General features: G+C 42.5%; 1 protein-coding gene across 1 annotated transcript in view; it reads right to left on the bottom strand.

The window, feature by feature from the left end:
• LOC122556132 (fibroblast growth factor 12) overlaps positions 1-22,292 on the bottom strand; it is a 204,589-nt gene extending 182,297 nt beyond the window's left edge. The window contains exon 1 of the mRNA XM_043702612.2: positions 22,141-22,292. Within this exon, the coding sequence (XP_043558547.1) occupies positions 22,141-22,159 (19 nt within the window). The 5' untranslated portion in view covers positions 22,160-22,292. The remainder of the gene's footprint in view (positions 1-22,140) is intronic.
• Between the last annotated feature and the right edge of the window lie 440 nt (positions 22,293-22,732).

The following is a 22,732-nucleotide window of genomic DNA, read 5'->3' on the forward strand; positions in this document are numbered from 1 at the left end:
GAGCACAATCACAGAGTGTGTTTATGACAGAAAATAGTTGATTTCTGGAGACTATGGACATTGAGACGAGATAGTGCAGGAGAATGACATCAAGAAGACAATCAGCCATGATCTAGAATGGGCTAGATGGTCTACTCCTATTCCTATGTAGAGACCTCTTTGATAGGGTTTAGAGTCTTTGGAATTGAGGACTGTGAAACCTCTGTCATTGAGTATACTTAGGATTGGAGATAGGGATTTGGCCTGTCAGGGATTGGAGTTGTAGGGAAACAAGCAAAGTGGAATGGAGGCAGCACATCAGCACGATCTTAATCTTGAATAGCAGACCAGACTTGACATATAGTATGGTCTTCTCCTCCTATTTCTTATATACACAGTGATACACACTGCAGAGTGTACACAGGCAGGCACACACTTAAGTGAAGGCAGTGGGGTACTAGTAATGTTACAAGCCAATAATCTAGAGTCCCAGGCTAATGTTTGAGGGGATACATTCAAATCCCATCTTGGTGCAAAAGTGACTGTGTGATTGAAAACCCATCTTGTCACTAATGTCCTTTAGGGAAGGAAATCTGCCATCCTTAACCAGTCTTGCCTATATGTGACTCAAACACATAGCAATGTGATTTACAATTAGCAGTCCTCTCTGAAATGGCCTAGAAAGCCAATCAATTCCAGGGATAGGCAACAAATGCTGGCCTTGCCAACAACAATCACAACTCATACCATCAGGAAGAAGCACAGCTACAGATAGAGAAACAAATGCAGCTGGAAACACAGAATCTGATGGTACAGAAACAGGCTATTTAGTCTGGCAGGTCCATACTAGCAGTGATATACGCTAAAGAGTTTTACATAGAGAGAATCACAAAGACATTCACAATAAGCACGCTTAGATATTTACTGGCAGAAAAAAAACACATTCACTTAGATATACATAGTACATCCCTGATACCTGAACTAAGAATACCTGGGAGTCAGATGGGGCTAAGCTTGATCTGATCACGTGGATAGGAAAACCATTGGATCAGGAGGAACACCTGTTTCAGACTCCCTCTGAAGTGAATCCCCACACACAATGAAAAATTGAGGGTGGAAAACCCAAATTTCACCCAAACTCATCAGCGTGAGACAAGCAGCTCGGTTTAAAATTGCTACAATAGACTTTTAAAGGCACTCAGACAAGCACTCAGCACTCATGGATTGTTGTTTACAAATCCATCTGCGTGTGAATGTGACACCCACACACATGCATAGATAATCACGCAGGCTTTTTATTTTTTAAAAAAATCATTCTCAGAATGTGGGCAGCATTAGCAAGCCTACTGTTTATTGTCCATCCTGGATTGTTGGCTTTAATGAAATGGGTGTCTTACCAGGTCACGCTAGAGGCAGTTAGAAGTCAAACATGACGGTATAGGTCTAACATTGCATAGAGACCCACATGAGATAAGGGCAGTATGTTTCCATCTCCAGAGGGAACCATTTGATCAGTCATTTGAAAGCTTCACCGCTTATTTTACTGCAATCACTTTATCATCTTCAGCAATGGGAGAGACATACACAAGAGGCTTTCCTGGAAATCTGCTTGACTTCATCAGGTCTAGTTCCTTTCCCTAATATTAGAAAACATATTTTTGACTGGATAAAAGTCCATATTGTTATTGTAGAAACACTGCAGGAAGGACCATTAAATGGAGTTCGACTGGCAAGATTTTACGGAACCTTAAACTCAGCAAAGAAGGTGCTCTTATAGCAGTATCCCTACCCCTGGACCAAGTCTCACCTACTCTAGAGCTGTGTCATAACATCTCTGAACAGACTGATGAGGCAAAATAGGTTAAATATGTTTGAAAAATATATAAACTAAGCAAAGAAAGCTTGAAGATTTAATGGCACCTGCTCAAACTTTAATGGAGCATTTCTGCTCCTTAGCAACGCAGATTCTGAAAGAGGAAAGATTGAATGCAAATTATCAAACTGGAGTATCAATGAGGAAATATTACCTCATCCTATTAATCCAAAGGTAAACCTTGAGTGCTCTCCCAAAAATCTCCTTAACCCTTTTCAATAAATTGATCATTGGCACAGTCCTACGTAAAGGTACCAAACAGTGGTGGCTAGTGATTGGGATAAAATGCTACCATGAATTCTCCTTTCTACTAATTTTAAAATACAACCCCATTAGCTCATTATTTTAAATAAAAAGCTTCTAAATAACATATCAGTTCAGGGATGAGGATGCACCCCAACACTCATGGTGCCCATTGGTTGCAGAAGGTCTGGAGTGTTCTGATGGGCACCGTGCTCTCTCTCTCTCTCGCCCCCTCCAAGGGCACCAGGTTGCAGATGTAACCACAGAATAGGGGCATGCAGTTGGGTACAACAATTCCCCACATGGTCCAGTGCCTGAACCTGTTCCTTCTTTCCACTCCTTAAAAAAAAAGACTTAAACAAATTAGACAGCCCTGGGTGGGGTATTGGAACAAAATCTACCTACAGTTAATAGAAACTTAACCAAAATAAAATCAAACTATCATTATCAGAGAGGTTGATACACCCTATCCCTGCAATGGCCACTGATATCTAAAGGGACCTAACCCTAACGTGTTGGTGGACTCGGTATGCTTTCTCTCAAAGGACACCTGAGTGTTTAAACACAGAAGGAAATCTTTCAGCATCCTGAGTTTATATCACCATTTCATTAAATCATGGATTTTCTGGATCTCAATTTCATCTATCTGATTTTACTCCTTATTCCGTAATAGCCTTGACCATCAATCATGGCTTTGAAACTTTCAACTGACCAACACACCACCACCAACTCATTACCATAGGGAAGAAAGTTCCAGATTTTCACTCCACTTTATGTGTTTCTTGGCTTTATCCCTGAATATGCTGGCTTGAAGTTAAACCTGTGTCGTTTGTTCTGGACTCCTTCCCACCAGGGCAAATGGTTCCTTTCTATCGAGTAAGTCCTTCAATCATATTAAATATCTCAATGAGATTGCCCCTTAATCAAGAAAGAGGAGTGCAGTACTTATAATCTGAAAAGATCCTCAATTAATTCAGTTAAATGAATGAGTGCTAAAATAGTTAAGGTTATTATTCTGGGAAAACTCAAGTTCCTTGCAAACACTAAAGGAAAAGGAGGATTATTTAATCTGATTAAGGAGCTTTTGTTAACAACGGAGTCAACTGAAACCTTTCGATGCATATAGCTTACCGATACAATTTAAGATTTGTTTCCAATACTTGACCTGATGTAGGAGTGTTGGAAACACTTAACATGGTTGAGCCTTGTGTGTGTGTCCCATATACATTCTGGGAAATGCTTTTAAAATTTAAAGCGAATTTCCATTTGTTTCAATTCTCCAAGTTGCAGGTGGAAACAGATCCAAGTGTTGTGATGTAGGATTAAATCAGAAAAGATAAATCTGGAAGAAATCCAATCTCTGAGGCGCTGTAATTAATGGGCTGGTTTCCAAGTGCTACCAGGCAACAATTTTGCTCAGTTCTGTAACAGAGGTTGATAGAGGAAGAAGGGGAGATGAGATGATAAAACTAAATGCATGTTTCCAACTTGTTGAATCCAGATATTCACCATCTGCCAGCCAATAGTCAATGGCTTGCAGAAGATGTGAATGTCCTGAGAACTGATTGCTGTAGAAGTATGAGCTATTATACAGTGAGAACAGAAGTAGAAGAGAACAGAACGGCTCAAGATTGCTCAGGTTTTTCATGAACAAGATACAGAGTGATCCTATGAAGGGGGAAAAATGTAGCAGTATCCTACAATGTGCATTATGCAAGAGTGAGAAACTGAGAGTGGCAGAATCCAGCTGTTAGATGTGATAGTTAAAAGATTTTGAAATAGACTACTACAAATCCTGCCCATTCAGCTAATGTGAGAGTGAGCACTGTAAAATCAGCCTCTCAAAGCATATGTCTAGACAATAACAATTCAGACACAAATCACAGGAAATGCATCAGTGTCACTTTTGGCTGTGACAATAACTGGGACACCTTCAAACTCTGCAGATGCCAGAAGGACAGCCAGTGTTTCTGGATGAGACAACTTCCCAAAGATAGAAGTCTGTGCTGCAAATCTTGACCAAGATGGCCTGCAGTTAAGACATCCTCCCCCATCAATCTGCAATAATTTTGTGGCCGTCATATCAAAGAGGAAGCGTGAGTTATTAATGGTGAAATTGGTAATGGGCAAAAATGGTAATGGGCAAAAATGGTAATAGGCTTCCGTGTGAGAAATCATCTGAGAAATAATCACCTCAACACTACAACATTTCAATTGGACCAAAAGTGCCAAATATCTGGTAATGCAAGACTGGAACTTTAATAAAACGGCAGAAAAGTTTGGAACAGACCAATTGCACAATGCTGCGGAAACTGGTGGATAAATCACAAGTGTATATGGATAAGTCAAAATGTGTAAATATCCAAAATCGAAAGAGGAAACCCTAAGAATTGGAAGCAAGAGTGGCCTACTTTGTGTACAAAGGCAAATAGATATACATAAAAGGGTTTTTCTTCAAAATTAGAAGTGTGCAATATCACGCGCAACAAGTCATCCAGTAAACAAAGAGAAACTAAGTAAAATTTTAAATCAAGTTTAACTACACCACAGAGATGGTAATGCTTCAAGAGGGTATCCCACCATCTTAAGGGCAATTATGGATAGGCAATTAATGCTGGCCAATCCAGCAATGTTCACATCCCACAAGTGAACAATAAAGTAAAAGGCTGTTGGATCATAGGCAAGTGTGGCCAGAAATGGAAAAGGTTTTCCATCTTGCAAGGAGTCAGAAAACCATCAACAACTCATAGGACCATTAAAATATGCTCAGAGTTTTTCCACACAGAGGGTGGTTCATGTATGGAATGAGCTGCCACAGGAAGTGCTGGAGGCTGGTACAATGATAACATTTAAAAGACATCTGGAATGGGTTTATGAATAAGGAGGGTTTACAAGGATGTGGGCCAAATACTGGCAGGTGGGACCAGATTAATTGAGGACATGGACGAGTTGGACTGAAGGATCTGTCTCCATGCTGTTTAACTCTATGACAAGCTAGAAAGGGCACTAGAGACAGTGACATTGAACTAGTGCTTGGCAGCAGTGTCTATTTAGGAATATAAGGATCCATGGATAGCAATACGTGTTGCTGCTAACAATGACAATGACAGTGACAGTCTCCTCACTGGTCTCCACATGTGCATGAGGTTTTGAAAAGGAAGTAAAGTAAAATTTATTTCTAATACGAAACACCTCTTTTACCCAGATAATCTCAAAGAAGTGTCAACTTGGTGGTGATTGGCTTGAGGTTTAGAAAATATTGAACAGACCAGATTTCATTTATCTGGGCTACTTATTACAAACACACAATCAAGTTTGCTTATTGTGACAGGGCAGAACTAGATTGGCTGTTCTAGTTTCACTAACAATTGAGCCATGGGCTCAAGGAAGAGCCTGACGACTCTTGCAGTGCATGTGGTTCGACTAAATTCCTTTGAGTGACTGCTGATTTCCCGAGCTGCAGATCATTTCTTACAGCGGGTTAAATATCCTGTTATGTAAATCTAGGCCAACGTGACCGTCTGGACTGGTTGCCTATGTGGGTCGAAGAGGAAACTCCCAGTTCGGTTTTCCCTCATTGTCTTTCACAGGCAGCAAGTGAGGAATGTATGTTTGTAATGCACACAGACATAGGATAGAATGTGTGGGCAGTAACTCTTGTCATATTCCCAGGCTTCAATATATCATCCTCATTACTTTCTGTGTGTGTGTGTGTGTGTGTGTGTGTGTGTGTGTGTGTGTGTGTGTGTGTGTGTGTGTGTTGGGGGGGGGGGGTCAAAACTCTGCAAGGCAACACAATTAAACCTCAATTGATGTTTCCCACTCTTAACTATGGCATAATGACAGAAAAAGGCTCAACAAAAATCCCTCTTTGACAGAGTCAGGATCAGATATTCTGTTTGTAAGGCTACAATCCTTCTGACAGGCACTTTTCCTGATGAGGAACTGTGCAGAAATGATCCACACTCGGAAGAACCAATTTTAATAGGTAGTTGTAATTGAGTCAGTTCATTAGATTCATTCCAGAGATTCATCTATCCAACCCAAACTTCAGGTCCGCTACGTAGGTGACACCTTTGTGATCACAAAATAGAACAAATTAGAGGAAACATACAACACCATCAACAATATCCTGACAGGCATTAAATTCACAAAAGAGGAGAATGTCAACTGACTCCCATTCCTAGACGTGACAGCTGAACGTACAGTTAATGGAGAACTTCAAACCAGCATCTACAGAAATACTTAACTTCAGAAGTAATCATCCCAATACTCACAAACAGAGCTGCATCAAGACATTATTTCAATGAGCTACGTCACTCTGAAGGACCCAAGAACTAAAAAAGCAGAAGAAAAATATCTATACAACGTTTTCAAGAAAAACGGGTACCCAATAAATGCAATCTGCTGATTCCTCAGAAACAAACCCAAACAAGCAGACATAAAGCAACCAAAAACTGTAGCTACATTACCTTACATCAAAGACATATCAGAAATGACTTTCAGACTACTCAGACCCCTTGGCATCATAGTAGCCCACAGACCTACCAAAACACTTCAACAGCAACTAATGAACCGAAAAGATCCATTAGATATTAAGAGCAAAACTAATGTCATTTACAAGATACCAGGCAAGGACTGTAAAAAACACTACATTGGACAGACTAGCAGGAAACTTGTCACCAGGATACATGAACACCAATTGGCTACCAAAAGTCTCAACCCACTATCACTAGTTTCTATACATACAGACAAAGAAGGACACTGCTTTGATGGGGACGACACACACACCCTAGGACAGGTGAAACAAAGACACGCATGAGAATTCTTAGAGGCATGGCATTCTAACCAGAACTTCATCAATAAACACATCAATTTAGATCCTATCTACCTTCCCTTGAAAAGAAAGAACAGGAAATGACATCACCCACCTTAAGAAACCAAGACCTGTAAATAGAGAGATGGGACATACCACGAGCGCTTCACCAGAGAATCTCACTGATGATGTTACCTAGTCATAGTGACGAAAGGTCTGAAAATAAACCTTACTAGCTCAGCAAGCTAACTTACAGACTTATCATCAACCTGAGCTACAAATCTTCTCAAAAATTGATAAGGGGTTTGTCTTACAAAGACAGATGGTGCAGTTTATGCTGATACTTTCTGGAGATTAGAAGAATGAGAGGAGATCCAATTAAGGTACATGAGATGTTAAAGGGGTCAGACAAAATGGATGTGGAGAAATATTTCTTCATGTGGGTAATCTGCAATAAGTTATCATTTTAGGATAAGGACTAGAGATAGTAGAGAGAAATTATTTCTCCCAAACGATCATGAATCTATAGAATTTACTAACCCAGAGACCTGTAGATGAGACATTTAGTAAATTTAAGGAGGAGATAGACAGATTTCTAATTAGGTCGAGGGCTTCGGGGAAGCAAGCAGGAAAGTGGAGTTAAGGCCAAAGTGATTTATGGGTGGCACAATGGCTTAGTGGTTAGCACTGCTACCTCACAGCACCAGGTACCTGGGTTCAATTCTAGCCTCGGGCAACTGTCTGTGTGGAGTTTACACTTTTCCCTGTGCCTGCACGGACTTCTTCTGGGTGGTCTGGTTTCCTCCCACAATCCAAAGATGTGCACTTTAGGTGGACTAACCATGCTAAATTTCCCCATAGTGGCCAAGGATGTGCAGGCTAGGTGGATTAGTTGTGAGAAATACAGGGTTACAGGGAAAGGGCAGGGGTGTGTGTCTGTAGTGGGATGGTCTTCGGAAGATCGGTGTGAACTTGACGGGCTGAATGGTCTTCTTCCATATTGTAGGGATTCTGTGATATCAAACATGTCCATATCAAATGGCAGACCAGGCCTGAGGAGCTGAATTGCCTACTCTGATTCCTAGTTCTGATGTTCTTAATGTGCAATGCTATGTCTTATTACACTTTCCTGGATTAGTGCGCTGCAAATCATAACCCACCATTCCCAGAGCTGTGACAAAACTAAATATAAAAGTACTCAAAATTCCCCAATTTACCCGTCCTTTTGAACTAGGTTAACAGAAAACAAGGAACAGGTTTCTGTTCTTGACGAGAAATACTATTCAAACAAGTAAATCAATTCTAGCTACTGGTAATCAATGATTAATAATATGCAACTCTACCAATTAAAACACTAACCTCTTGTTAACTCTCCCTACACGCATATACAAGCACACACCGAAAATACATGGGTGTCACGGCCAAAGGGAAAGACTGGGTAGGCAGTTCAATGGTTCCTGTCCAAGGGCTCATTGGGTTGATCCTTTGGCTTGTTAGGACTTCGTTCTCCAGGTACTTTCATTTACTTTCAGGAAGCACAGAATGACTGGTTCACAACTTATAAAATCTCTTTGAAAGCAATATCCAATTCACTGTATTCCCTGCACTTCCAGTGTCTTTTCAGGTAGCAAATTCCAAATCATATCATAGAGTCATAGACATACACAGCACAGAAACAGACCCTTTTGTCCAACTCATCTATGCCGACCAGATACCCTAACCTAGTCTCATCCTATTTGCCAGCATTTGGCCCATATCCCTCTAAACCTTTCCTATTCAAATACCGATCCAGATGCCTTTTAAATGCTGTAATTGTACCAGCTTATACCACTTCCTCTAGCAACTCAATACACACCACCACGCTGTGTGTGAAAAAAGTTGCCCCTAAGGTCCCTTTTAAATGTTTCCCTTCTCACCTTACACCTATGCCTTCTCATTTTGGAGACTCCCTCCCTGGGAAAAGACCTTGTTGATTTACCCTATCATCTTGCTGCATGAAATATATTTTTCCATCATGTTACCTCTCATTCTGACAATGACCTTTATCTCTGTTTTTGTTTACCAAAGCCTCTGGAACTGAAAACACTTTAGCTTATTTCTATAATTAAAACAATTCATGGATCGTCAAGACCTCTGCTTAACATTGTATGAGTTAATGTACTTCATTTACTGAATGGAAGAAATTTGGTTCCAACCGTCTAGGGGGAAGTCCTATCAACAATCCTTGGTTTGGTGTTTGGGGATCATGGAGGTGGTGGAGATCAGCTTGCATGAAAAGCTAAGGCTTTTTTCATTGGAGTGAAGAAGGATGAGTGGTGACTTGATAGAAGTGTACAAGATGTTGAGAGGCATAGATAGAGTGGATCGCCAGAGACTTTTTCCCAGGGCAGAAATACCTATCATGAGGGGGCATAATTTAAAGTTGATTGGAAGAAGATTTAGGCGAGATGTTAGAGGTAGGTTCTTTACTCAGAGAGTGGCGGATGTGTGGAATGCACTGCCAGCAGTGGTAGTAGAGTTAGATACATTCAGGACATTTAAGCGACTCTTGGATAGGCACATGGAAGTTAGTATAACGAAGGGTATGTTGGTTACTCTGATCTTAGAGTAGGATAAAGGGCCGGCACAACATCGAGAGCTGAAGGGCCTGTACTGTTCTGTACTCTTCTATGTTCTATTATCAGCTTTCTGTATTCAGCCAATGGTCACACTCCTGGACTGGGCATTGGTCAGACCACATCTTAAGTATAATATTGGTCACTTTATTTAAGAAGGGATGTAAAGCAGTTGGGGGTGGTTCAGAGAAGGCATATGTGGACCAGGTTGTCTTATGAGGAAAGGTTTGACAAGCTAGCCTTGTATCTGCTAGAATTTCAAAAAGGAAGAAGTGACTTGATTGAAACATTTGAGAACCTGCAGGATTTTGACAGGGTGCACCAGGAAACAATGATTCTTCTTGTGAGAGAATCTAGTACTAGGGATCATTGTTTAAAAACAAAGGGTTACCCATTTAAGACAGTGATAAGGAGGAATTTTATCCCACAGAAGGTTGAAAGTCTTTGCAACTCTCTGCAGTGGAAGCAGTGCCTCTGAATATCTTTTATGGTGAAATGATAGATTTTTGTTAATTAAGGCAGTGAAGGGTTGTAGGGAGTAGGTGGCAATACAGAGTTGAGATTACAATCACATCCACAATTATCTTACTGTGAGTAGGAGACTAAAGGACTTAAGGGATGAACAGTAATTTCAGCTAGGAGTGACGTATAAGGTAAAGTTATGGTGATATTTTCTGTCTTTCTTGGAAATGATTGGTTCAGTGACAATTAACAACTGAAAATTTAAAAACCAGCCTTTTAACTAAGGCTTTCAGATTTTTTAAACAAAAGGATAAAAATTACAGTGAAATCCATCTGATGGATACCGTTAAGTCGAGGTCAGATCTTGATGCTGAAGTGTCTGAGTATTTTTTATTGAAAATAGAGACATTATTGAAGCTTTTTGTCTTGAACCCGTCAAAATAAACCAATATCAAGTTTTAAATTGAGTTGAGTTGAGATTACAAGCACATCCACAATTATTTCATTGAATGAGTAGGAGAGTGAAGGGCATATAGTCCACTTTTTGCTCCTAATTTGTATCTTTGTAAGTATGGGTTAATATTCAGTCAATAATTACACTCCTTGGTCTTCAATGATGCTTACTGCAATGAACACATGAAAGTCAATGAGTCTGGATCAAAAAGTCAATACTTTTTTTTGAGTTACATTCCAAGAAAATCAGAAAGATACATTCAATTTGTATTCTTGTGACTTTCCCTTTCCAACCTGCAGCTCTCTACTAATTAAAATTCACTATTCTAGCTCAGCAATCTTTTTTGTGGGTGGTTCTGCCTGCCGTACAAGCTAATTTCTCAGAAATATTGAAGTTGGGATGATTATAGGTAATCTCCCCAGTCAGGTACTGTTCTCGATTTATTCCATCTGATTGATGCTACTACTGATACAACAGGGAAACTAGAATATGGTTCTCCTTCTAAAACTTCAAAAGGACAAAATACGTTCCCTTTTTCAGTCATTCAGAAGATGTGGGCATCATTAGCTGGGCCAACATTTATTGCCTGTCAGATGTTGTCCTGGAGCAGGTGAGATTCCTTCTCGAACCACTGCAGTCCATTCATGCCCAATGTGTGGAATCTTAATGAATCAAACTCTTTGCCGTATAAAATATAAATGGGTCCAATGACCATGTGGATTATGTCGACCATGTGTCTGATATGCATAGTCATAGAGTCACACAGCATGGAAACAGACCCTTTGGTCCAACCCATCCATGCTGCCCAGGTTTCCTAAACTGATCTAGTCCCATTTGCCTTGTTTGGCCCATATCCCTCTAAACCCTTCCTATTCATGTACCTGTCCAAATATCCTTTAAATGTTGTAATTGTACCAGCCTCCACCACTTCCTCATTCCATACACATACCACCCTCTGCTTGAAGAAGTTACCCCTTAAGTCCCTTTTAAATCTTTCCCCTCTCACTGTAAACCTAATCCCTCTAGTTTTGAACTGCCATAACCTTGAAAAAGGTCCCTGGCTACTTGTCCTATCCATGCCCCTCATGATTTTATAAACCTCAATCAGGTGAACCCTCAGCCTCCGATGTTGCAGGGAAAAAAGCCCCCAACCTATCTAGCCTCTCCTTACAACTCAACAATCCAGTCCCGGCAACATCCTGGTAAGTTTTTCAGTAGCCTTTCTAGTTTAATAACATCCTTCCTATAGCAGGGCGACCAGGATCGCATGCAGCATTCTAGAAGTGACGGCTGTGACTGGGCTCCAAAGTGGGTCGGGAGGTTTTCGAGGCGTGATCAAGCACAGAACCATGCAAGGTCTTTCCATTGTCACTGTTCTTCAGTTCGACCATGGCAACAAGAAAAAAGGCTCAAATGGAAAGGCTGAAGAATTGGCCAGTACATCCCATTAAACAGGATCCAGAAAGGCAGTCAAAAAAAATGAAAGCAGGAATAAACTGACTGCACTGACATTTACAGAGATTCCGCAGTGCGTGTCTCCCTCTTTCTGATATGTAATGACAATACTCATACCATTCCAGGTACTGACTCAAATTGCTGCTACCTCTGGAGTCGTGAGAGCTAGTATTTGTTCTCAGCTGTTCATGGAAATCAGTGAACCAAACCCAGGAACACCTCCAAGATTTCTCAACCCATAATTATTTGCTGCTGGCCTTATCTTTCAGAGATTCAATATGAAATCGGAGAATGAGGAGGCCAGGCCATTCTGTCCCTCGACTCTGCTGATGGCTCACCTACTTGCTTCGAATTCTACATTCCCATCTGCCCCATTGACCTCTGATTCCAAACAAGAAGCTATCCACCCTCTTCTTTGAAAATGCTTAATAATGTCGCCTCCACCATCTTCTGAGGCAGAGTTCCCAAGTTGCACAACAATCCGAGGGAAGAAAATTCTCCTCATCACTGTCCCAAAAGGGTGATTCCCTAATTTTTAAAACAGTGCCCCTAGTTCTGAACTGACCCACAAAAAGAAACAACTTGTCCACATCTGTTTTGTTAGGACCTTCCAGATCTTATGCACTTCAAATCAAGTCCCCCAGTGTTACACAGCGACAGAACTGCATGATCGAGTCACCCCTCACTAATTTAAACTCCAGTGGGAACAAGTCCAGTTTGGTTAACTTTCTCATAGTGCAAGCCACTCATTCCAGGTATCAATCCTAGTAAACCTGCCTCCAAAGCACTTACATGCTTCTTTAAATATATATCGAGTGTGTATAAAGTATTTAGGAACACATGCAGTGCATTAGCCCTATTGTAGAATTCTACAGCACAGAAAGGAGGCCATTCAGTCAGGTCAGATAGTGCCAACACTTTGAAAAAATAGGCCAGACCAGGCAAGGGCCTCTGGATTACTAGAACTCATCTTACAATGGTGAAAGAGCATGAAATTCCATTAGCTACCCAGGAAATGTCCCAGACTGCAAGTGCACAGCATCACAGTGCATGTAAGTGCAGACATCACCCTTAGGACAATCTGTGGATAGTTAGGGCTCTGAGGAAATCTAAGTTAAACCATGTTTCCAATAAAAACAGGTAAAGAGAAGTTGCGACAGTGACTAAAAGCTTATTCAAACAGGCAAGTTTTTTTAAGAATGTATTTGAAGAGGGAGAGATTTAATACTGGGGTAACTTATGGTGAGAACAAGTCTGTCACTGTATGACACTGGGATACAGTACTGGGGGGGACAGGTCTGTCGTTGTATAACACTGGGGCACCTTTTGTGGTGCGGGGTGGGGGGTGCAGGAAACAGATCTGTCACTGTCTAACACTGGAGTACAGTACTGGTGGGGACAGGTCTGTCATTGTACCTCGCTATGGCACAGTACTGCTGGGGAAAGATCTGTCACCAGAGGGGAAGTAACTAAAAATGGAACAACTCCAATGCATTAGAAGTATGTGACATAATATTCTGCAGCATAACAGGTTAAGAGCTATTCCCGCTGCGGTGTATCAGCTACTGAACTGGTATTGCAAATGTGAAGCAAACACATTTCACAAGTAAAGACCTCTGCCTCCCCCTTGTGTACAGGATGGGAAAAACATTGTTTGCAACATCAAGCACAAGATGTGCATTCACAGGGAAGTGTGTGGATAGCTGATGCCATTTGTTACTGCGGATGTTTGTGACGGCTAATTAGCCAATTTTTTTTTTTAAGAGAAATTCAATATTAACTTCCCTGTTCTCCCCATATAAAACAGGCTCTGTCTCTTCATGCAATGCTTCTCAGGTGATGTGGCAGAAAAGGTAATTATTCTGCCCATTGTGCTGCTACTAGCTCCTCCCTGGCCCTTCTCCATTATCCCTGCAATTTTTTTTTAAATACAATTTCCTTTAGAAATGTCCTGCAGATTAAGCTGCCAACAACCTCCCTTTAAGCAACCTTCCACTGAGGGTGTACCCATTTCCCAAAGTGGATTCACCCATCATTTCCCAATGTACTAAGCTATTTCTGTATCTTATTTCCCAGTCTTCAGGCACTTTGGAGATGGATGAGCCTGAGCCACCGCTCAGCCTTGGGGTAGATTATTTCAAAGCTTCTCTCAGCTCAGTGACACCGACTGAAGCGATAACCCTGATAGCTGAAGAATCTCAACTGTCGTGATGTGATACTTTTGTTCACTAGTGTGCTTCCAATTAAACCTGTTGGACTATAACCTGGTGTTGTGTGATTTTTAACTTTGTACACCCCAGAGCAACACCGGCATCTCCAAATTATGTTCACTCCTGTATATAGGTCATGTAGTACGCAATTAAATTTTATTACAGTTCCTGTATATACACAAGTATAAAATAAGCACAGGCACTTGCCTGTGTGGGCTCAAGTAAAGTAATTCAGATGCACTGTCACAAGCTTACCTCAGCAATACAAGAGGAAAGGGACCCAGTAAGATAGAGACTAAGAATTTCACACCATTAGGTCACATCTCACAATACAGCGATGACACAAGAACATCCCACTGAAAGGTATATTGCTCATTAGCCATGAAAGAGAACACAGCATCCCCCTTTTCAAAAAGGAAAGGAATCCTAGAATAGCATTGCTGTACATAGGTAATTGTACAAATTTACAGAGATGCAAGAACAGTATTGAGAAGATTGATCATTCAGATTTCAAGATAATGTCCTGGAGAATTGACAGCTCATCCTACATTGACAATCATCTTCCCACCTGCACAGGTATGTATTGTTCTCGGTAAGTTTCTGGCTGGTAACTTGATTATCTTCCTGCTGCTTGCTGTCAGTCAGCATCAATCAATCAATCAGCTTCAGAGTGTTCTTCCTCATATCCTGATATGATTGGTGTGCTGTACTTTGGTCTGAGCTGGCTTCTGTTCCTTTTCAATGTAGCATCATGATCGGTAATGACTTCATCCAACCAGGGCCATTGTATATCTTGGAACCCTTTGCTGATATCCAGGAATGTGTGACTGGATTTCTGACTTGCATTCTCTACCGAGTGTATAACAGTTGTGTATCTGTTCACTGGTCATGGATCTATTTCATCCTCCACTATCTCTATAGAGGAAAGTTCTGTGCTCCATTCATGCCCATCACTGTGAAAGGGGTTTCAATCTCATTCATACTAAGATCGGTTCATTCTAGAGTTCATACCAACTAAAAGAATGATCACATCACATGATGTCACACCAGTATTGGCATTGAATTGAAGAAAACAAATTGATGGAAGAACTGACCACTGCACAGGGGTAAACTTCTTTAAGTTAGAAAATTAAATTTTAGTGTTCAAATCAATGACTGTCTGCGTAAGGGTTTTTAGATTAGATTCCCTACAGTATGGAAACAGGCCCTTTGGCCCAACTAGTCCATATTGACCCTCCGAAGAGCAACCCACCCAGACCCATTCCCCTACCGTATCCTATCCTATATTTACCCTTGACTGTCTGGGCCTAACAGCATTGAGATCTCTGCACCTAACTCTATGGGCAATTTAGCATGGCCAATTCACCTGTCCTGCACCTCTTTGGATTGTGGAAGGAAACCGGAGCACCCGGAGGAAACCCACGCAGACATGGGGAGAATGTGCAAACTCCACACAGACAGTCACCCGAGGCTGGAATTGAACCTGAGTCCCTGGTGCTGTGAGGCAGCAGTGCTAATCACTGAGCCACCGTGCCGCTCTGTCATTAAACCGACAGTCTCCTGTGACATTCACTATTGCTTGGAAGACTTTAAGCTGCTGTTTTGCTTTTTAACCTTTATTTGGGAGGGATGGCAGCTCAGTGGTTAGCTCTGCTGCCTTATAATGCCAGGGACCTGGGTTCAATTCCTACCTTGAGTGACTGTGTGGAGTTTGCACGTCCTCCCTGTGCCTCTGTAAGATTCCTCCTATATTCCAAAGATGTTCAGGTTAAGTAGATTTTACATGGCAAATTGCCCCGTAGTGTCTAGGGATGTGCAGGTTACAGGGATAGGGTATTGGGGGCATGCTCTTCAGAGGGTCAGTGCAGACTTGATGGGTGAATGGCCTCCTGCGCTGTAGGGAATCTATATGTGGTTCAACAAAAAGAAATCATCTAAGTTGCTGGATCTTAACTTTTATGATGGGAAGCTGAAATTTAATTTTTTTTTTGAGTTTTGCAAAAGAGATAGGAGGCTTTTAGGTTCATAAGTTATGGACTTTAATTGAAAAGAAGGTAAATCTGCTTCCTGGCTATTTAAATTGGAGATCTGTATTCATGTAAACTCAATTAAACTGTGATTGATCATCTGAATACATAATGATTCAGAGCTGTCTAACCTTCACTTTAGATTCTTTTATAAGCAACTACTGGAAGTTCCAATCACATTGCCACCATAGTGAGAAGGGGAGAAGCAGCAGATACTGTGATGAGAGAATTAGGTTAGCTCTCATAACATATGAATGAGATGTGAGTCACATTGTCCTGAAGGATTCAATGAGCTTTTATTACAGCTCCTGATATCTACTTGCCAGTCTAGGCTCAACATAAGCAATTTGAATATGGTATAACAAGCTTTTCTTGGTGTGTGATGCTACAAGGAGACAGAACTTCACAAGATGAAGGCTGAGAGTGTTATACCATTTGGCCCAACAAGTCCATATTGACCCTCCGAAGAGCAACTCACCCAGACCCATTCCCCTACCCTATCCTATATTTACCCTTGACTGTCTGGGCCTAACAGCATTGAGAAGTCTGCACCTAACACTATGGGCATTTTAGCATGGCCAATTCACCTGTCCTGCACCTCTTTGGATTGTGGGAGGAAACCAGAGCACCCGGAGAAAACCCACACAGACATGGGAGAATGTACACACTCCACTCAGTCACCCAAGGCTGGAATTGAACCTGGGTCCCTGGTGCTGTGAGGCAGCAGTGCTAATCACTGAGCCACCATGCCGCTCTGTTTCCATACTGTAGGGAATCTAATCTGAAAACCCTTATGCAGACGATCGGTGATTTGAACACTAAAATTTAATTTTCTAACTTAAAGAAGTTTACCCCTGTGCAGTGGTCAGTTCTTCCATCAATTTCTTTTCTTCAATTCAATACCAATTCTGGTGTGACATCATGTGATGTGATCATTCTTTTAGTTGGTATGAACTCTAGAATGAACCGATCTTAGTATGAATGAGATTGAAACCCCTTCCACAGTGATGGGCATGAATGGAGCACAGAACTTTCCTTATATGGTAGTTAAATCATGGGCATGTCCCATAAAGGTATATCACTTATATGCTGTAATACCTAACAACAGCCATCAGTGTCACGCCATATTTCCAGTCAAGATTAGAGTGGTGCTGGAAAAGCACAGCAAGCCAGGTAGCATCCAAGGGGCAGGAAAATCGACGTTTCGAGCAAAAGCCCCACCCCCCTGCTATTTATCTCTCCACCCCTGAGGCTCCCAGCCTCATTCCTGATGAAGGGCTTTTGCCTGAAACGTTGATGTTCCTGCTCCTCGGATGCTGCCTGACCTGTTGTGATTTTCCAGCACCACTCTAATCTTGACTCTATAGTCTTCAGCATCGGCAGTACCCACTTCCGCCTATATTTCCAGTCAGTCAGCCTACTGTCAATTCCCTAATATCCATTTCTTATTAAAATCTTTCTAAATCAGCCTTGTGTGACCTCTGCAAATCACTACACACTTCCATTATTGGGGGGGGGGGGGGGGGAGTGCTGCATTGTCAGTAATGTTACCTTTCAGAATGAAACTACCTGTCCTTTTAGGGGTACGTAAGAGATCCCCTAGTCCTCTTCTGAAGAAGAGCTGAGCAGTTTGATCCAGGGTCCATACAGAATATCAATTCTCCATCTAACACTACTAAAAACAGACCAGCTAACCGTCTGTCAGAACTTGCTGTTTGCAAACTCGCTGCCACATTTCCTACAATTCAATTACTTCATTAGCTCGACGGCACTTTGAAACGTCCTGAGGTAGTGAAGGACGCAATAAAAATGACAAATTATCTCCCTCTCTCTCCCCCAATCCATTTACCCCATTATCCATCAAAGATTTTTTAATCTGTTGGCAGAGGAGAGATTGAGTTGATGGTCCCCCTGTCAGGAAACAAGCTTCTACTGACTACATCTGGTATGTTTTTTGCACACCTGCCATATTCAGGGGAGAGGGCAGTGCGAAAGGCAAGTCTAATGCTGCCTTCTCAAAAGGACCAGCATGCTCATCTCACAAGGTTAAAGGGCAAAGTCAAAGCACAGATACACGACCAATCTCACATGGCTCAGTTACTGCCGTACATGGAACAGAAACATTCTTCACTCAGAGTGGTAATTGTTTGGAATTTTCTATCCCAAAGGCTGTGAAAGCTCAACCATTATACTCAAGACAGGAATTAATAGATATCTAAACACTAATGACATCATGGAGTATGGTGTGAACATGGCAACATGAGACTGAGATACGTGTTCAACCCCAATCTAGAATGGCAGAGTGGTCTCAAGGAGCTGAAAGACCTACTCGAGCTCCTATTTCCTACACGCATATGTACAATCCTCCAAAATCTCCTGATTATCTCTGAATTTAATCACTCCAACATTGTCTGTCAGGCTTTCATGGTCCCTGAACTCTGGAATTACCTCCTTAAACATTGCTGATTCTCTCTCTCTCTCTCTGTTGCGATCCTCCTTAGAAAACCTGTGGTAAGAAACTCTAGAACACAGGGTCACTGTTTCAAAATTACGGGCCACCCATTTAAGACAGAGATAAGGGATAAGAGATAACTCTCACAAACATGGAGAGGTTTTGGAAGCCAAATTTTCAAAAGGGTGGAGGCAGACTCCTCAAATATTTTAAAGGCAGAAGGGGACAGATTCTTAATAAGCAAAACACTGAAAGATTTGCAGAGGGAGGCAGGAATGCAGAGTAACCAGATCAGCTGTGATCTTATTAAATAGTAAGGTCAAGTGGAGGGCTATCCTGCCCCTAATTAGTATATTCATGTGTATGCACAGCTTTCATCAAACATGTGATCATTTGTCCTGTATGATTCGGTGTTGAATTTTTTGTTTTATAATGCCTCCATGAAACGCCTTGGGAGACTTACTCCCAGAACAGGTGCTATATAAATACAGGTTGTTGTTGATGAGTGAGTTCAGACTCAGTCTCAAAATAATGGGATGATCATTTAGGACGAGATCAGGAAAACTGGCTCTGGAGGATTCTCAGCTTTTGGCATTTTCTAAACAAAGATGCCCATTTCTGTTTTTAATGGGTTCATGATCAGACCAACATATCCTTGAAATCTCCACTGGGTGGGAAGGTGGGACTGAGGTAGATCAGCCATGAACTTATTGAATGACAATGCAAGCTGGAGGGCTCACCATCACTCAGACTTCTTTACTTTTTTACTTAGAGCTCACAATCAATTCAGGCCACCAAGAAACAGACCAAATATAGTCAGGAAAAGCCCCTTAGCAGGCCCACCATTGTTCGTGCTCTTTTCAGATTAAAGGTCGCAACTTGGCAATCTCTTCATTTCTCAGGATGTACAGCATACTGGGAGGGCTTATTGCCCCTGTAAATATTGTTGATAATATTAGCCTTCAGTCTTAGGGTGTGGGAGTCACAAATTGACCATCCCCCATCACCAACAAGCAGTGTTGAGAGTGAGGTGCTAAAGAGGAACAGGTGATTTCAGGTCTATGGAACCCCATTCAAAACCACCCATTTAGATTACTTAGATTAGATTACTTACAGTGTGGAAACAGGCCCTTCGGCCCAACAAGTCCACACTGACCCGCCGAAGCGCAACCCACCCATACCCCTACATTTACCCCTTTTAACCTAACACTACGGGCAATTTAGCATGGCCAATTCACCTAACCCGCACATCTTTGTGACTGTGGGAGGAAACCGGAGCACCCGGAGGAAACCCACGCAGACACAGGGAGAATGTGCAAACTCCACACAGTCAGTCGCCTGAGTCGGGAATTGAACCCGGGTCTCTGGCACTGTGAGGCAGCAGTGCTAACCACTGTGCCACCGTGCCGCCCATTAATATTTCACCCATTAATATTTGGTGCATTGTTCCCAAAGTTCTCCACCACTGGCCTTACCTTCCATCTGAGTCACTTGTAGACTTGCTGATAGACAGTGATGACTACAATAACATCCCTGTTTACATGTGAGAGTTGGGCTCACCATGTGGTGCACCCACTCATACTAGAAACTACAAAGGACTTTGCAGACAGAAAGAACATATACACATGTTGTCTTCAGACAAGTGACAGCCATTCTCTAGTTCATTCCCCAAGGCAATGCCTTGACCATCAGCGCCTGCCTTAAGTTTAAATAAAGTTTGACAGTTAACTGTCTGTCGTCAGCTAACTGGTACATTCTCCATGGCAACATCCCTCCCATTGAAGTCCATGTGTAAACTAATCACCATCATTGTGTATACAATATATATTGCTGTTCTCTTTGGTATTGATATTCTTGCAAATTATCCTGACAAATGCAATAAAGAAACTTGGACAAATCTGTGACTTGTGAGCAATAAGCAGCAGGCCCCTTGAATCAAATACCAGGGTGTTACAAGATAAACTTGATGGACTTTGAAAAAAAAAAGAGAAACCAATGTCATTGGACACGAACGTGTAGGCACTTGACTCTCAAGCCTAATCACTCTGAGTTAGCACAGCGACTGACTCAATATTTTAAAATAAATTTCTTCCAATCATTCACAAAAAGCCCACAACTTACATACCCATCCACTTAGCAGGGTGTCAGGTTTTTGGAAATCTATGTCATTGGTGTGTAGTGCTCTCACTTCCAGGTCAGAAGGTCATGGATTCAAGACCTTCTTCTGACCTTTGTGCATAAACTACGCTGACCTTTACAGCATGCTAGTGAAGGAGCGCTGCACCACTGGAGGTACTATCATAAATTGTCTGTCTGTCTGTCCATTCCTGACGAAGGGCTTTTGCCCGAAACGTCGATTTTGCTGAAGCTCCTCTATGCTGCCTGAATTGCTGTGCTCTTCCAGCACCATTGATCCAGAATCTGGTTTCCAGCATCTGCAGTCATTGTTTTTACCTGCTTAGATGAATGTCAAATGATTCCATGGCCATTGTGTCAAAGAAGAACAAAGGGGTTCTCCTCTGGGTCAATACCCATCACTCAATTGACACTAAAAAAACAGGTCTCTTCATTCTTGTATGGATTGTGGGTATCACTGACAAGACTGGCATTTGCTAACTGCCCCCGAACTCGGAGGTGGCTTATCAGGTCACTTCAAAATGCAATTTAAAGTCAACCATGAGTCTGGAGTCACATGTAGGCCAGACCAGGAAAAGTTGGCAGATTTCCTTCCTTAAGGTACATTAGTGACCCTGATGACAATACTGTCATAACCACTCCTTTTTTTTGGAAGATTTATGAATTGATTTTAAATGCCATTCACTGCAACAGTGGAATTTCATCATGTGTCCCAATAGCCTGGACCTCCAAATTACTACCCCATTATATTACCATACTTCCACTGCTCCCTCTCTGCTGGTTGTGCAATCATACTGCTGAAATTCTAGAGCATCAGCTGATCCCTCCAGGCATGACAAAGCTCTTTGGCTTTGTCCTGAAGTTGTGTAAACAGGGTGTCAGCCGAGATCACATGCTGCTAGCAGGGGAAGGGCTTGGACACAAAACTTCTGGGAGGGGCGGTCTTTCAGTTTCTTCTCCAAATGCTCTGCACCGAGAGCCAGGGCAGCTCAGGAATGTTTTTTTACCCAGCAGCTGACAGATGCACCCCCCCTCAGCACAGACCTTCACACAAGGACATCTTTCAGCGCAGGAGGTGGGCAAGCAATTCTGACATGTCGGTGTGGTCCATCCCCATCCCAGTGAAGGGGTGGACGGTCTCTGCTGTGGGACTGGTCAGCTCCTGAGAACAGGAGCTGGGACCACCCCTCCTCCCCACACACATACAACCCCTCCCCTGTTAGGGATCCTGCTCCCATTGCACCGACCCCCCTCACGACGGGGGAGGAGGGGAACTGAGCACGTTATCAGGATGTTCAGTCCTACCTGAGCCAGGGACTAGCCCGGGAGAAAGCAACAGCAGCAGGACAGGGGGGAATCCCTGCCTCACCACCCACCACAGCAAACAGAAACTAACAGCAGGAGCAGGAAGCACTCACCCGGGACAGAGGGCTGCATGGCCGGCTCGGTCTGGAAGGCCGGCGGGACTTGGGTAAAACACAGGACAGCAGCAGCTCGAAGGGCTGACAGGCGAAACCTATCCCAGCGAGAAACTCTGCTGGGGACTGGGCGGAGAGTGAGCGCTGGAGACGATCCGCTTCACCTCAAAAGCAGGAACACAGCTGATGCAACACCGCACCCCAACCGGAACTGTTTGTGTCAAATAACAATTAAAACTCTCCGCTTCAGCTACACACCTGTGGCACAGGCACTGCACTCAATCCCAGTGAGGACAGCTCACCCACAGTCCCAGTGAGTACAGCTCACCACAATCCCAGTGAGTACAGCTCACCCACAGTCCCAGTGAGTACAGCTCACCCACAGTCCCAGTGAGTACAGCTCACCCACAATCCCAGTGAGTACAGTTCACCCACATTCCCAGTGAGTACAGCTCACCCACAATCCCAGTGAGTACACCTCACCCACATTCCCAGTGAGTACAGCTCACCCACAGTCCCAGTGAGTACAGCTCACCCACAATCCCAGTGAGTACAGCTCACCCACAGTCCCAGTGAGTACAGTTCACCCACA

The sequence above is a fragment of the Chiloscyllium plagiosum genome, unplaced genomic scaffold, assembly GCF_037043375.1.
Source record: "Chiloscyllium plagiosum isolate Xiang-an unplaced genomic scaffold, Cpla_swu_hap1 HiC_scaffold_13, whole genome shotgun sequence".
Lineage (NCBI taxonomy): Eukaryota > Metazoa > Chordata > Chondrichthyes > Orectolobiformes > Hemiscylliidae > Chiloscyllium > Chiloscyllium plagiosum.